The following is a 17382-nucleotide window of genomic DNA, read 5'->3' as shown; positions in this document are numbered from 1 at the left end:
GGCGTCCAGGAGCTTCCCCGGCGGCGGCGTGAGGAGGACGGGGAAGCGGGGTACTCGCGGCGCGGCGTGTTGCCGCCCTCGATGTACTCGAGGACGGACTCCAACGTGCGCTCGGGCACGCCCCACCACCGACGCCGGCCGGCGGCGTTGAACCTGCCAGAGGGCACGACGCCGTTGGTGGCCTCGAGCTGCTCGCCGTGCCGGCGGCGGAAGTACGGCTCTCAGATTGGGCTGTCGGGGACGTACCGGGGCCCCTCCCTCGCCGCATGCGGCAGGGACGAGCGGATGCGTGCGATCTCCGCACGCCGCGCCGCGCCGGTGGGTACCGGGGGCACCAGCACGCCGCTGGCGCTGATCCTCCACGCCCCGGGCACCCGCATGTCCGATGGGACCGGGTACTTGGCCTTGAAAAGGAGGCGAGCCTTATCCTCGTGCAGATGACGGCCCGAATCCGTTCGCCGCCGCGCCGTCGGTTGGGAAACGCTCGGCCACGCTTTCTCAACTGATGACGTCGAGAGGAGGAAAGGGGGAGAAATGAGCGCGTCGTCGGTGGATGATCGGGATGAGTCCCTCTGGCGCGCCAAAAACGATTCGCCCGGCGCCCCCGAGCGACCCCCAGCGCGTTGGGTTCGGGTTGGGTCCGCCGGCGTCAATTTCGGACCGAGCCGGCGAAAACTGGGCTATTGGAGACGCGACTGGACCGATTTTTTAACGCCGGCAGACGAAATCACGCCTGAGGAGCTTTTTTGGGGCGCGGGTGGAGATGCCCAGGTTGGCCCAGTCCCTCCTGCCAGATGTTTACCACAGTGAGCTGCCAGCCTGACAGGCAAAGAAAAACTAGAAAGGAGGAGGACTCCGGCCGGACATACCATTCTTTCACTCGCGGTGCTCGCTTCCTCGAACGAACAGACTCGCTGCCACTACGAGTGCAGGCCAGCAGCAGAAGATCGGGAGCAACTCCACAGCGGCGGCGCCGCGCTCGCGTCATCACGCCCTCGAATTTCGGGAGACGATCGCTGCCGCCGGTGCGTGGAGATGATGCACCGCCAAGTCTCCGGCTATGCGACCGTGTCCTCATCGATTTGGTTTGGGTGATTGGACGTGATCACGTGATTGGTAGTGGTTTTAATTTCTGGAATCCGACACTAGTTACCCTAACAAGACGTGGATTGTTGGAGCTTTTCATCCTCGCCACAAGCAATGCAAGGGAGAGGTGAATCAGATCGCAGGCTAGAGAAAAACATTAAGAGCAACTCTAATGGGGCGACCCATTTCATCCGTCCGCGTCCGTTTAAGTCGGCGCAGACAAAAATTGCGGCCCAACGCGCTGACCAAACTCAAATCGTCTCCGTCCGGCGTCCGCGCTAACCCATTTCTGGCCTAAAATTGCGTCTGGAATGCATCAGCGCGGACACGAAGCGGACGCGCCGCGCGTCTCCTCGCCGTCCGCCGCGTCCTCACCTGGCGGCCACCCAACCGTCACGGGTCGTCTTATTTATAATGACCACCGACAGCGGGCCCACGCGTCAGCCAGTGCGCGCGTCATTTTTTAACCACGCGTGCGGCGGGGTCGGCCTCATCCACTTCTCCCGTTGTCGGTGTCAAAACCGGCGGATCTCGGGTAGGGGGTCCCGAACTGTGCGTCTAGGCCGGATGGTAACAAGAGGCAAGGAACACGATGTTTTACCCAGGTTTGGGCCCTCTTGATGGAGGTAAAACCCTACGTCCTACTTGATTAATATTGATGATATGGGTAGTACAAGAGTAGATCTACCACGAGATCAAGGAGGCTAAACCCTAGAAGCTAGCCTATGGTATGATTGTTGTATGATGAAGTTGTCCTACGGACTAAAACCCTCCTGTTTATATAGACACCGGAGAGGGTTAGGGTTACACAAAGTCGGTTACAATGGTAGGAGATCTTGAATATCTGCATCGCCAAGCTTGCCTTCCACGCCAAGGAAAGTCCCATCCGGACACGGGACGAAGTCTTCAATCTTGTATCTTCATAGTCCTGGAGTCCGGCTGAAGGTATAGTCCGGCTATCCGGACACCCTCTAATCCAGGACTCCCTCAGTAGCCCCCGAACCAGGCTTCAATGACGACGAGTCCGGCGCGCAGATTGTTTTCGGCATTGCAAGGCGAGTTCTTCTCCAAATTCCGTGTACCTGCTGAATAATGTCCGGTTTTCGTAATGTAGCGCACCTCGGCTTCCACGCCCAATAATGGCCGTCTTCCACGTGTTAAACGAATGCGAAAAGTCGGGGTGTTTTTACATTCACACCCCTAGCCGCATAAACGAGCCGCCTATTTAATGGGATGGGGATTCAGATCCAAACCACACCTTCTCCTCTCCATGAGTAATCATCAGATCGCCTCCAGCAAAGGTCCATTCCAACATGGCCAGCCGTCGCAGCTCCTCCTCTCGCCCTTCCAGTCCTAAACCTGGAGACCGGGAGAGGTGCTCCATCCCGCACAGCGAGCTAGTGTCGCTTCAGGCCAAGGGATTTCTCCCTCAGGCCTATATGGTCCCGGTCCGAGCCGGACTCGCCACCTATAATGGCGGAGAGCAAGCAGAGAGCACCCCCAATCCCTCCAAAGGAGAGCGGGTGTGCCTCGTCCCTTATCTAGTAAGAGGACTTGGATTTCCAATTCATCCATTTCTCCGTGGGCTTCTGGAGTTCTACGGCCTCCAGCTGCACAATCTCACGCTCGCCTCTATATTGCATATCGCGGGCTTCGTCGCCCTTTGCGAGCTATTCTTGGGTGTTGAGGCTCACTTCGCGCTGTGGAAGAGGTTATTCTGCCTGGTGCCCCGCTCTCAAGAGGGGTTTATATATCAAGTGGGCGGAGCCGAAGTGTGACGTATCGCCGGGACCGGATATCTATCCGAAACCCCAAAGAAGGCGTCCGAGGACTGGCCTTCGGAATGGTTTTATATAGATGATGTCCAGCTGCCGGATCCTATCCGGGCCGGTCTCCCCGAATTCAACAGTGCTTCCTTAAAGAAACACCTAAGCTGGTGTTCGCGGAGCTCTCAGAGAGAAGGCGACAGGGACGTCCTTCACCTGATGGGTCGGATAAGACTATTGGCTCATTCCGGGCTAACCATGATTGAAGTCATGGCCGCATGCATTATGCGGGGGGTGCAGCCGCTTCAATATAGAGGCCACCCCATATGGGATTTTAACGGGGAGGATGACGCCACCCGTTACGGTCGTAAGGGGCCAGCCTCAGCTGCCGCTCTAGTAAAGATCTTATCCTCTTTGTACAAAGGAGAAGAGGAGGAATTCCTCCGCGTCAACCCGCAGGGCGGACTTTCTATGTACAACCCTCCGAGTTGGGTAAGTGGACAATTGTGCTTCCCCATCCGTTTTATATTCCCATGATTAAATATGTAGTCTAACGACTTCAACGCAGGAACTGCGTCAAGAAGTAAAGGATATAAACAGCCGTCCCCCACAGCCCGAGGATCCAGAACGGTCCCTCGATCCGGACTCCGAAGAGGATCCGGACATATCGGTGTTGCTGATCGACGGGGTGTTTCATCAGCTAAGCAAGGACAATATCTTGGTGGCCATTACGGCTGATTACCCAGGGTTAATTCCGGCCTCCCAGGTAACAGAGAGCGGAGTCTCATCCCCTTGAGAAGGAACCCATTCTCACGCATTTCAGTCTTCCTGACAACGACCGTGTTTTGCAGGGGAGGTTTCCGAGGCGGAAGGCCGAACCTGCGGCGGCTAGCCAACGAGGGGCCGCAGGGCCCCGTGGGGTAAAAAGGAATGTAGTCCGGACTGAGACGCCGGCGCAAAGGTATAGCGCACCCTCTTTTTCCCTAGTGTTATTCCTTCAGGGCATATTAACGTTCGTGCTGTCTTCAGGACGAAGAGACCTCGCCGGACTACATCCGGAGAGGTTGTCAATCGCGCCTCCACCAGTCAGGCTCCAACGCCTGGCCCAAAAGCGGAAGCGAACACAAGGCGCGCACCGGACGCTCCTCCGACAGAGGATGCGGACAGGCTGTCTGCCACCAATTCCGAGGTGGAGAGTGCCATGAACCACCGACGTCGCCGGATAGTTCTTCGCGACGCTTGTTTCTCCCAAAAGGCATTAGATGCCTTCCATTCAGGAGATGCGTACCTCTGTGCCGCTCAAAATGGTTTAGCCAGAGCCACGGAGCAATATGTAAAAGACATATGGGTAAGAAATTTTTTGGTATATATATATATATATATCAGTAGCCCCCGAGACTTGAAACAGTTAGAGTAACTGATTTAAGGATCATTTGTTATGCAGGTTCTCACAGAGAAGAATACCGTACTGTCCCAGGAGCTGGAAGAGTGCAAAACCCAACTGGAGGCCGCACTAGCCGCGGCAGGGGAGCCCAAAGAGACCCCCTCTGGTAAGATACACTTCGAAAGATTAGTATCTTGCGAAGTGCGGCGTGGGTGTAAATCTGGCAAATCATATTGCAGATGGCGCCGGACTGGATCCGGAGAGGCAACAACTCTTACGCCAGCTAAAGGCCGGTGAGAGTATGCTGACAAGGGTGAGGTGGGAGAAGAATGATCTTCAGGATGCCAACACCAAGATGGACGTTGAACTTAAAGATGTTCGTGGCCGCTGTCGGACTCCACTAAGGAGAATCAGTGGCTTCGACGCGGCATATTTAGTAAGTGCTTAAGTGAATCTTTGAAAGAAAAGAGTTCGGCGAGGAAGTCGACTAACAGAGTAATGTCTGTAGGTATGCTAACGGGTCGTCCTGCAGAGGAGATGCCCGATTCTACGGGTGACCTTCTTCCCGAGCTCTCGCAACTGCACGAGCGAGTTCGGCAGGCGATGCGAGGCGTTGCCCAAGCCTTATGGCCGTCCCACTCCATGCCCGAGGGTCTTGGAGAGCTTTCGGAGAAGCTTAAGGGAGCTCGGCGGCGCTTCCGGTTGTGGAAGATATCGGCCTGCCGACAAGGCGCTAGGGAGGCCTGGGCCATGGTGAAGACGCGGTACACGAAGTCTGACCCAAACCACATGGTCGAGGTCGGACCTGTGGGGCCTGATGAGAAGGAGATCCCTGTAAGCTTAGTGTACGGCCAAGTAAAATTGGCCGCCAAGTATTCCCAGCAGGACTGTAAGTTAGACAGCCTGTTAGATGGTATTGAAGAGGAATACAATCAGTCAGAGTGACTATGTACTTTTTAATTGACATGTGTAATGCCTTCTAGCCGGATTGTAGATCGTTTGTCGTTGCCGACCTTTTTGCTTCAACCTCAGGACCTGACGGTCCGGAGTGTGTCCGAATACCCTACCGGTTATGTAAGAACCGGGGTATGCATGGAGACCAGGCGTAGGGGTCATTAGTGCTTTATCAGACAAGTGCCCAACTAGTTATGTTATATTACATGGTTAGTAAGAAACATCTTCCAGATAGAATAGTTCCGTTAGGGGTTCCTTTCTCTAGGAGGCATGCCCTAAAGTGCATGTCCGGACTGCAAACGCAGGAAAATCATCTGGGGGCATATATATAAATAAGTAAAAAAAGGTCATCTTTTAGTTCACCGACCGAATATTCTCTTAAGAACGCTAGCTTTCGGCTTCACCCAGTCTGAGGTACACATCCGGCTGATCCGGCAGTAACAATCGCAGAGGTGCTCCCTTTACCACCTAGCCGAACAATCGGGAACGTAGGAGTAAGCACAGGAGCCAGGCAACCCAGCTTGGCCAAAACTTAAGTCATATCGATGCATATAATGGTGAAGAAAAGGTACATGCGGAAGTTTGACACATGTGGTGGGCATGAAGCCCGTCTAAATAAGCTTCTGTTAAAGAAGCCCCCAGGTTTAATGAGCACGAGTAGCACGTCACTTGAGGAGCCTTTAAGGGCTATAAAAGAAAAGAGGGGGAAGGAGAGAAATGTAAGACAGAAAATGTAAAAAATGGACAGAGGAAGGAGACAAACATGGAGTCCGGCGCTAGGCATAGAATCTTCGGAGACGGACTGCGTTCCATGGGTTCGGCTCGAGTCGGTTATCCGACGCATCTGCAGGCGGTATGCTCCACCAGTCAGGACTTGGTCGATTATGAAGGGACCTTCCCACTTGGGCTTCAGCTTGTCCTTTTTCTTGTCCGGCAGGCGTAGAATTAATTCACCAACATTGTAGTTTTTGGCCCGCACTTCTCTGCTTTGATATCTTCGAGCTGCTGTTGATAGAATGCGGAACGGGCTTTTGCCACGTCGCGCTCCTCCTCTAAGGCGTCCAAACTGTCCTGCCGATCGAGCTCGGCTTCCCTTTCTTCGTACATGCGCACTCGAGGTGAGTCATGAATTATGTCGCAGGGCAAGACTGCCTCTGCGCCGTACACCATAAAAAATGGTGTGTATCCGGTGGTGCGATTCGGCGTGGTCCGCAGCCCCCAGAGTACGGAGTCAAGCTCCTCTACCCAGTGCGTGTTAGATTCCTTGAGGGACCGCACTAATCTGGGTTTGATGCCGCTCATGATGAGACCATTTGCATGTTCGACCTGACCGTTAGTTTGTGGGTGATAGACGGAAGCATAATCGAGCTTGATGCCCATGTTTTTGCACCAGAGTTTTACCTCATCGGCCGTAAAGTTCGTGCCGTTATCGGTGATGATGCTGTGGGGGACGCCATAATGGTGTACGACCCCGGATATAAAGTCTATCACAGGTCCGGATTCGGCCGTCTTAACAGGCTTGGCTTCTATCCATTTGGTAAACTTATCCACCATGACCAGTAAGTATTTTTTCTTGTGGGTTCCGCCTTTAAGGGGTCCCACCATGTCAAGCCCCCAGACCGCGAAAGGTCAAGTGATGGGGATAGTTTGGAGGGCGGTGGGTGGCATATGGTTTTGGTTTGCAAAAAGCTGGCAAACGGCGCATCGTTGGACCAAGTCCTGAGCGTACGCCTGGGCCGTCGGCCAATAAAAGCCTGTACGGAAAGCCTTGCTTACAAGGGACCGGGCTGCGGCATGATGGCCACCGAGTCCGGCATGAATTTCAGCCAGCAGGGTCCGCCCTTCCTCTTCGGAGATGCACCTTTGAAGGACTCCGGTAGTGCTTTTCTTATAAAGTTCTCCCTCATGGACTTTATAGGCTTTAGATCGCCGAACTATACAGCGTGCCTCGTTTTGGTCCCTTGGGAGTTCCTGCCTAGTAAGGTAGGCTAGGAATGGTTCTGTCCACGGGGCGATAACGGCCATTAGTACGTGGGCTGAGGTTGTGATTTCATTGGCAGAGCCTCCGATTATGTCAGATTGTTCAGTGTCGGACAGTGCGGTTGGGTCCGGGCTAATATTTTCATGTTCCCCTTCCCATAGTACGGATGGCTTGAACAGCCTTTCCAGGAAGATGTTGGGGGGACCGCATCGCGTTTTGCGCCGATGCGTGCCAGGACGTCTGCCGCCTGATTGTTTTCTCGGGCTATATGGTGAAATTCAAGCCCCTCAAACCGAGCTGACATTTTGAGGATGGCGTTGCGGTAAGCTGCCATTTTTGGAACCTTGGCATCGAAGTCTCCATTTATTTGGGATATCGCGAGGTTCGAATTCCCGCGCACCTCTAGGCGTTGAATGCCCATGGATACTGCCATCCGAAGACCATGTAAAAGGGCCTCGTATTCGGCTGCATTGTTGGAGTCCGTGTACATAATATGGAGTACATATTGAACTGTGTCTCCTGTGGGGGACGTCAAAACGACGCTGGCCACAATTCCGGCCAACATTTTGGAACCGTCGAAGTGCATGATCCAGTTTGAATATGTGCCGTACTCTTTAGGGAGTTCGGCCTCCGTCCATTCTGCGACGAAGTCGGCCAAAACCAGCGACTTGATAGCTCGCCGTGGCCTATAAGTTATGTCGAACGGGAGGAGCTCGATGGCCCATTTTGCAATTCGGCCCGTTGCGTCACAGTTGTTTATAATATCGTTGAGTGGTACTTCCGATGCTACTGTGATTGAACACTCTTGAAAGTAGTGTCGTAGCTTCCGGGATGCCATGAATACCGCATATGCAATCTTTTGATAATGTGGGTACCGTGATTTGCATGGGGTGAGGACAGTGGACACATAGTAAACCGGATTTTGAAGGGGGAATTTGTGTCCGTCCGTTTCCCGTTCGACGACGAGTACTGCGCTGACAACTTGATGGGTTGCTGCAATGTACAATAGTATTGGTTCGCCGATGTTTGGCGCGGCCAGGACGGGGTTTGTTGCCAATATGGCTTTTATTTCCTCGAGTCCGGCCATGGCGGCATCCGTCCACTCGAAGTGTTCGGTGCGCCGAAGGAGGCGATAGAGGGGTAGCGCCTTTTCTCCCAACCGGGAGATAAAGAGGCTTAGAGCCGCCACGCATCCGGTTAATTTTTGTATTTGTTTGAGGTCCTTTGGGATATCCAATTATGACAACGCTCAGATCTTGGCTGGATTTGCTTCGATTCCTCTACCGGATACAATGAAGCCCAAGAGCTTTCCGGCTGGAACGCCGAAAACGCATTTTTCCGGATTTAGCTTGATGTCATATGCTCGGAGGTTGTCAAATGTAAGCCTCAAGTCGTCTACTAGGGATTCGACATGTCTTGTTTTTACGACCACATCCTCCACGTATGCCTCTACTGTTTTGCCGATCTGGTTTGCCAGACATGTCTGAATCATGCGCTGATATGTTGCGCCAACGTTTTTGAGCCCGAAAGGCATTGTGTTGAAGCAGAATGGGCCGTATGGGGTGATGAATGCTGTTGCGGCTTGGTCTGACTCGGCCATCTCGATTTGATGGTAACCGGAGTATGCGTCGAGGAAGCACAACGAATCGTGTCCTGCAATGGCATCGATAATTTGATCGATGCGAGGGTGGGGGAAGGGATCCTTTGGGCAAGCCTTGTTAAGGTCTTTGAAGTCAACGCACAGGCGCCAGGATTTGTCCTTCTTTGGTACCATCACCAAGTTTGCTAGCCAGTCCGGATGTTTTATATCTTTGATGAATCCGGCCTCCAATAGTTTGGCTAGCTCCTCTCCCATTGCCTGTCTCTTGGGCTCAGAGAAACGCCGAAGGGCTTGTTTGACAGGTTTGAATCCTTTTAGGATATTTAAGTTGTGTTCGGCCAGCCTGCGTGGGATTCTTGGCATGTCTGAAGGGTGCCAGGCAAAAATGTCCCAGTTCTCCCGTAGGAATTCTCGTAGTGCGGCGTCTACATCGGGGTTTAATCGTGCCCCAATGAAAGCTGTTTTATTGGGGTCCGTTGGATGGACCTGGAATTTGACTATTTCATCCGCTGGTTTAAAGGAGGTGGACTTGGATCTTTTATCGAGTATCACATCGTCCATGTTTATCGTGGAGCGCAGCGTAGTCAGTTCCTCAGCCGCTAGGGCTTCGGACAGTGCCTCAAGAGCCAATGCGGCTGTCTTGTTTTCGGCGCGGAGTGCTATGTCCGGATCACTAGCGAGAGTGATGATTCCGTTCGGCCCGGGCATCTTGAGCTTCATGTACCCGTAATGGGGTATTGCTTGGAAGATTGTAAACGCTTCTCGCCCCAGCAGAGCGTGGTATCCGCTACTGAACGGGGCCACTTGGAATGTGACCTCTTCGGACCTATAATTATCCGACATGCCGAACACCACATCTAGTGTGATTGTTCCTGCACAGCGCGCTTCCCGACTGGGGATTATTCCTCTAAAGGTTGTGCTGCTTCGCTCAATGCGATTCCAGTCTATTTCCATTTTTTGAAGGGTTTCCTCATAAATGAGGTTCAATCCGCTGCCTCCGTCCATGAGTACCTTGGTAAGGCGAAAGCCGTCCACTATAGAACTGAGTACCAATGCGGCTGGTGCTCGAGCTGTTCGGATTTTAGGTTCATCACTGGCATTAAAAGTAATAGTCGTGTCACTCCATGGGTTTATTGTTGCTACTTGATAGACTTCGGCAAGGCTGCGGAGTGTTCTTTTTCGCATATTATTTGATGCGAAAGTCTCGAAGACTGTTAAGACTGTACTGGAGTCCCTGAGGTGGCTTTCTGCGGCCTCCGTAATTAGGAGATCTTAGCCCCTTTTGGCCACCTGCCGGAGTATCCAACATGCTCTAAGGCTATGAGTTGGTGTGGCGTCCTCTGTACTATGAATTTTACAAGGTCCATTAAGCCACCCCTCCAGTACGGTTCCATGCCCTGTAGAGGGTTTTGGTTTTTTGGTTTTTAACTCGGGTGTCTGATGATGATGCACCCTTTTATTTCGGACGAGGTTTCTATTCAGGGCCGAATTGTCCCAAAATTTAGTTTCGATTTTCCGGGCGCTTTCCATCGCACAGTACTTTTGTACTATGGACGCCAAGTCAGCGAAGCGTGTAAGATCACGACGACCTGTGGCGTTGAGGATTCCCTTGTCCGTGCAATTATTGCAGAAGATTGAGATTGCGTCTTCCTCGCGGCAGTCCTTTATCCTGTTCATAACCAGGAGGAACCTTGCCCAGTAATGATGTACTGTTTCTTCGGGCTTTTGCCTGATTTGGGATATATCGCTTATGTTCGGGTGGGTGGGTGGAATTAAGTCCGGAACTTCACCCAATCTAAGACTCAGAGGCCAAGGAGTTTCCGAACTCCGAAGTTTGGATTCTTGGATGTTGTCCAGTGAATCTAGCCCGTTGCCTGATTCTAAGTTCAGGTCTTGAGTTACATCCTCCCCTCCGCGGGTATCCGGCTTGGAGGGATCGGGAATCCGGACGTAGCTAGTCCTTAAGATAGATGAAGAGTCGCCGCACTGTGCCTCTACCACGGCAACGTGATGGGTGACTTGGGGAGAATTAATTTCTCTTAGATCGGGTTTAAGCCCAACCTGGTCATAATCCGTAGTGACCCCTAAGGCGGCAATGCGATCCAAGAGCTCGTTTACGGAAGAGAGCTCCATTGGATCTAACTGCTCGACGAGTTCCGAGCTGACGTGAAGATTGCTTTCGATGACCCGAGAGATCACCGTCGGCGCAATGGCCGAACAGGCGGTCATGAGAAAACCGCCTAGCCGGAGAGTTTGGCCGACAGCCAAGGCTCCCTTAGTAACGGCGCCGTCTTTAAAGACGGGAAGAGGCATCCTTCCTGATTGCGACGGCACAAAGGAACTCTCAATGAAAGCATCAATGTCGGTGTCAAAACCGGCGGATCTCGGGTAGGGGGTCCCGAACTGTGCTCTAGGCCGGATGGTAACAGGAGACAACGAACACGATGTTTTACCCAGGTTCGGGCCCTCTTGATGGAGGTAAAACCCTACGTCCTGCTTGATTAATATTGATGATATGGGTAGTACAAGAGTAGATCTACCACGAGATCAAGGAGGCTAAACCCTAGAAGCTAGCCTATGGTATGATTGTTGTATGATGAAGTTGTCCTACGGACTAAAACCCTTCGGTTTATATAGACACCGGAGAGGGTTAGGGTTACACAAAGTCGGTTACAATGGTAGGAGATCTTGAATATCCGTATCGCCAAGCTTGCCTTCCACGCCAAGAAAAGTCCCATCCGGACACGGAACAAAGTCTTCAATCTTGTATCTTCATAGTCCTGGAGTCCGGCTGAACTAAAGGTATAGTCCGGCTACCCGGACACCCCCTAATCCAGGACTCCCTCACCCGTCCACATCTGGCCCCCCCACCACTTTCTTTGCTTCCTCGCCGGCGACCACAAACCCTAGCGCGCGCCATGGGCCTCTTCGGCAGAAGCAATGGCAAGGGGAAGGGCACCCCCGGCACCTCGTCATCCCATGCTCCCCTCCACCGCCGGCGCGTTTCCGCCCTGGACGCCGGCGCCTGCACATCCCGATGCACCAAGAGCGGTGGCACAGGGAGTACAGGCAGCCCCTCCCCTACCCCGACGTGACGCTGCCGCACCATTGCCATTTGGATCCAAACCGGATCCCGGTGCCGGCGGTTCCGCGGACCCAGCGGGCGCACGACGACGAGGTGCGCCGGCGCCGCGCGCTGCTCACACCGGAGCAGCGTCGGCTGCCCGAGTACGCCGCCGACTCTTCTAACTGGGAGGCTTGGTTCGCCCTCGAACACGAGGAGCAACGGCGCTCGGGTGTCGACGCCATCCCGCCGCCGTTCCCACCGCCGCCCCCGCAGGTAGAGCCGGAGGACATGGAGGCGGAGGCGGAGTACCAAGCCGCCCTCGAGGAGGCCCTGCAGCACGCGTTGGAGGCTAGCCACATCGAGGAGGATGCGCATTGGGATGGGCTGGAGCAAGCCCTTGCGCTGTCAGCGGCGGGGGACTCCGTCCACACCCCGCTCTTCGTGCCGCCGCCTCCGCCGTCGCCGCCCGTACAGCCCAAGCCGGAGCCGGAGCCGTCGCGTAAGCGCTCCCCACCTACCCACTTGGCCGGAGGAGGCCTACTCGTGGACGGGCCAATACCACAAGTGGGTGAGCGCGCCTCCCGTCTACTTCGCCGCGACGCCGGAGGAAGAGGCGGCCCACCTCGAGCGATGGAAGGAGCACTGACTCCGCCAGGAGCAGGGCGACGAGGAGGAGCATATACGCTACGAGGCCATGCTCCAACGCGACGCGGAGGCGCTCTGGCTCGAGGAGGAGGAGGAGGAGCGCGCACGGCTTGCCGCAATGCCGCCGCCCCCGTAGACGCCGGAGGAGGCTGCCCTGGCAACGTACCAGGCGGCGTTCGGGTGGGCTGGCCCTGCTCCGGTCTTCATCGACCTCACCGACGACGGCGACGTCGAGGGCAAGGGCAAGGGCAAGGCCGACGACGTCTAGGGCAGCGTGCGGGGCGGCAGCAGGCGGGCACAGACTTTTTTAATATTTTTATTTAATGTGTATTAGATGTAGGTGGACTTTGGCCGGCGTTTGACCGGCCACTTTTATGTTTAATTATGTTTATTTCGTGCAACTTGTTTTTTTTTCACGCCGTCACATTTGGGTCGGCCTCCCCGTTGGACGGTCAAACCGACCCATTTTAAAATGCGGACGTCGGCGTCCACCTGGCCGACCCAAACGGACAAAAAGCGGACAAAGCGCGCGTCCGTTCGGGTCGCCTCCTTGGAGTTGCTCTAAGGCAAATCAGAGTGAACTAAAATCCTATACCAACAAACGTTTCACCTATGGACACGTCTACGTATTAATCTCTCCTGCTAGAGATCTACAACCGGACGCCTCAAATCCTCCTCCTCATATGCATGAGCGGAAGACCCGATCATTGATCGGTCAAAAAAATCCAACCGATCACAAATGACCGGACTGACCAATACCCCTCGTATCTAGCTTAAATATGAAGCGAATAAGGAAGGCCCGGATGCGTTTGTCACGTCAGACTGGCAGCCCGACCCCATAAAAGGTGAACCAATTTTATCAAGTGTTTTGAAAATAAGGTTTATGGTTGCAAATGACAAAAATTAAAGCCCCCCGATCAGATGCGTCTGCGGATATTTGAGGGCCAAATTTATAAATAGCGGTTGTGCTAGATGTTCTTAATTTCCAACCAAACTGCCCAAGAATCCGCCCCATCCCCCATACCAACTCAACTAACCTGCGATTTCTTTCATCTTATTCTCCTGCAAGATGAATCAGCAACAGATAACTATGGCATTGCTGCTAAAATATAGTACCAGGTACGGTCTTTCCCATGATGAGAATGGACAACTCCAATGCGCCCACGTCTTTTGTCCGTGCCGCTCCGTTTGGGTCGAAACGGACAAACAACGGCCAGACACGCCGACGTAAACGGGCACACATCTGTTTTTCGTCCATCTGCAACCCATTTTCAATCCAAATTTGGGTCGAGTTTACGTCGGCGCGGACGCGTGCGCCATCCGCCCTTATCCTCCCCATGGCCAACCCGTCGGTGGCACATCCACCCCATCTTCCTCCTCTCTCTCCTCAAAACCTCCCGCCCACTCACCATGGCCGACGCGCCAAACCCTGCCGCTGTCACCTCTCTCTCCTTCGCCATGGGCGACGGCGAAGCCAACCACCCCGTGCCCAGGAGGGAGTTGATGCCGGCGCATAAGGTCATCCAGTCCGAGAAGAGGGCTGGCCGGAGGAGGGTCCAGGCGGAGAAAAAAGAAAAGCAAGTCGCGGGCGCCCTTGCCGCCGCCGCTCAACAAGAGGCCGCCATTAAGGAGAATGAGGTTCTCCTCATCAAGGCCACGCAGCGGGTACTCGCCATGCTAGGGTTCCTCGCAAGGAGTCGGACATTCTTGTCGCCCCACCATGGCCGCGGCGAGCACAGGCTCACCGGCTGCATGTCCGCCCTGTCGGAGTCGCCGCGCTCATCTACCATGCCGCAGACACACGTCTTTCCTCCGCCGCACGAGCCGCCCACGTCCCGCTTCCCCACCTCGCCCGGGGACTGCTTGCCGGAAGTGAGCGTGATCGCGCCAACCACCCCCACGGCCATGGCCATCGACCTGAACGCCATACCTGTGGTCGGCGGGTCATCCACCGGGGCGCAAAGGAAGCGGCCAATAGACATCCTAGTGGTCGACCTAGCCCATTTTAGATTAAATTTGCTTCGGATGAGCGGACGAAAAGGTGTCGGCCTGTTGGGCGCATCGAGCAGATTTGAGCGGACACGGTCGAACATCACACCTTCAGCCGATTCAAACAGACGAAAAGCGGACAAAATACACGTCCGTTTGCGTCGGCGCGTTGGAGTTACCCTAACTCTAGCCGAAAAACCAATGGCATGTTCTTATTCAGTGGAAAATACTTCTCAGAATTTAAGAAAGAGTAATATGCACAGTTGCTTGACTTGTTATGTGAATCACGTAGAAAGACATAAAATATATCCCAGGCTTATATGAATACTTATGTCAATTGCTACCTCGTAAGGTCCAATAGCAGGGAGATCTAGAGGTAGCACCGTGTTCCAGACAGCGTCAAAGAGATTGTATTAGCAGTAACACTATTTTTGAGGAATAAATACCTACTACAAAAAGAATTATTATGTGATCACGACCAGTTTGCATTAAACCATGAAAATACAGACTTCAACCATCCTATTCTCCTTCTAGCCACTTCGTTCAGTAGTCTAGTTCTATAGCAACACTTGAAAATGCAAATGACTTGCCCACATTTACAAGAACTAATCTCGTGGTCGTGGATGACATAGCAAATGTACACTCTTCAAAGCGAAAGATGCAGGTAAACTGCGGAGTGCACGATATAGAAATGCCCAAATCCGGACCAAGAGAATGTCTTCAAGAGCATTTCATTTGACATTTGGTAGTCCTACGCGTCGACACTGTCGTCCTCCTGCGCGTATATCCTCTCCGGCTGGCCTTCCTCCAGCGCGCGAGCCCGCCTGCGTATCCTCCGGAGCGCGCCGTCCACGGCTAGGTCGACCGCGTCATTGCCCGCCTCCCTCAGCTCCGCGGTGCTCCCGTGCCTCCGATACAGCACCCTGGGCGCCATCTCCAGCGCGCGCTCCCGCATCCTCCGCACCTCCGCGTCGGGCACGGCCGCCAGCGTCTCCGCGATCTTCACGCCCCCGAGCACCACCGTCTCCTTCTGTATGTACACGGAGAACTCGTCGTACCGCCCTGGGGGGAGGTGCCAGCCGTACTGCCGCCTCGCCGCGGCGTCCTCGAAGAACACCGGCACGCACCCGGCGAGTATGGCGTCGAACGTGGACCGCCGCGTCGGCGTGTCCCCCGGCGGCTCCAGGCAGAACTTGGCACCCAGCATCGGGCGCATGTACCGGACGGGGTCGTGGGAGCACTTGCCGGCCGAGCAGTCCACGACGACGCACGCGTCGGTGCGGTTCGCGCACTCGGCGAGGATGGAGCCCCGGATGTTGGGCCTGGACGGGCGCGAGACGCCGCCGGCGAAGAGCATCAGCGTGGTGCGGCGGGAGCGCCGCGCGCGCGCGAGCCAAGCCTCCAGCCGCGGGAGCGAGGCCGGGTGGAAAGACGTCGGGTGCGGGATCGCGTGCTCCTGCCACGGCCACGAGCGCGACTCCAGCGCCAGGAACGTGAAGTTCTCGAACTCCGGCAGCCTGACCAGCGACGTGGTGCCCAGCAGCCGGGGCTCCGCGCGCGGCGGCTGCGAGTGGTCCCACGCGGACCCGCCGAGGACCATGAAATGGTCGTGCCCGTGCCGACGCGCCAGGATCTGAGGCCGGTCGCGCGCCAGGAACTGGGCAAGGGACGCGCCGTGAAGCGCGGAGGAGTTGAGGAGCGAGGGGTCAAGCACGTAGGGGATAGAGTCGAGCGCCGCGTAGTACGGGAGGAAGACGGCGTCGGCGAGGCTCGGGTTGGCGACGAGGCAGCGGCGCTCGAGGAGTCGGCGGTGGAAGAAGGGCTCCAGGAGGCGCGCGTCGGTGCGGTACCAGGAGCGGCTGCGGGCGTGGGTGCGCGGGCCGAGCCCGTGGTTGGCGAGCGACTCGCAGGTCGGCGCAGAGGTGACCGACGAGGACGGGTCGGCGAGCGGGAAGGCGGCGTCGCAGTGGCGGAGGAGATGCGTGTTGAAGCTCGGGGGCAAGTCCCGGATGTGGATCCTACGGCCCGCGCAGGGGTCTGCCGAATCGGCGGCGGCGTCTCCGGCGACTGCGCGGAGGACGAGGAGGAGAAGCAGGAGAGAATTGGGCATCTTGGGGTTGGGGGAGTAGGGCGAGTCAGTGAGAGAGACACACACAGAGTGGGGTTCTCGTGTAACTGTCAGGCAGAGCTGGCCAAACGGGCCCGGCCCGTGCCAATCGTGCCTGGCACGGCACGGCCCGCCGTGCCACGTTTAATAGACGGGCCATGCCGTGCCGGCCCACGTGTGTCGCTCCTCGGCCCAGGCACAGCCTGGTTATTAAACAGGCCGGCCCGTGGCACGTTTAGCACGCCGGGCCGCATGTTTTTCAGCCTATTGGGCTGTAATTTAGGTCACACACACACACATCAGAAAAAATAAAAATTAATAAATGGGACGTGCCGTGCTGGCCCGCGTGCCGAGCCTCGAGGCCCAGACACGACCCGTTTAGCCTGTGTCGTGCCTGCCCCATGGCGGGCCGTGCCGGCGTGCTTGTGGGTCGGCGTGATTGGCCCGGCCAACTATACTGTCAGGAGGTTGTTCCATTACACACGTAGAAAGGTCGTAACTAGCTCAAAGCCCAAAAACAATAGAACAACGGACCATTATGGTGCTAATACGAGTGCAAACTACCCCCCCCCCTGAAATTTCAGGAGGGGGGCAAGTACCCCAAACAACGTCCAATCAGATAGCACCATGTTGGATTGATCCGTAAAGCCTTAGTAAGCAGTCTGTTGATCCAGCATTGCTCCTTAGAGCCCGAATCCTTTCAAAGCCAGGTAAGGCATTACTAGGTGATTTCCCGGGCGCCTCTATCACTCGCTTCACATGAGACAAAGGGAAGCCCCGCTTGAAGGATGCGCGAGATGGGC

General features: G+C 55.2%; 1 protein-coding gene across 1 annotated transcript; it reads right to left on the bottom strand.

The window, feature by feature from the left end:
* Positions 1-14857: 14857 nt before the first annotated feature.
* Positions 14858-16647, bottom strand: LOC125513182 (probable xyloglucan galactosyltransferase GT19). The gene has a single exon (XM_048678215.1). It carries the CDS (start codon positions 16580-16582, stop codon positions 15224-15226), a length of 1359 nt encoding a protein of 452 aa, XP_048534172.1. The 5' UTR covers positions 16583-16647; the 3' UTR covers positions 14858-15223.
* Positions 16648-17382: the final 735 nt, after the last annotated feature.

Source organism: Triticum urartu, chromosome 1 (assembly GCF_003073215.2).
Source record: "Triticum urartu cultivar G1812 chromosome 1, Tu2.1, whole genome shotgun sequence".
NCBI classification, from domain to species: domain Eukaryota; kingdom Viridiplantae; phylum Streptophyta; class Magnoliopsida; order Poales; family Poaceae; genus Triticum; species Triticum urartu.
This window is presented reverse-complemented; position numbering and strand designations above follow the sequence as displayed.

What these genes read in the sequence shown, in the direction of transcription:
- LOC125513182 (XM_048678215.1), bottom strand. Translation starts at nt 16,582, where the DNA reads ATGCCCAATTCTCTCCTGCTTCTCCTCCTCGTCCTCCGCGCAGTCGCC.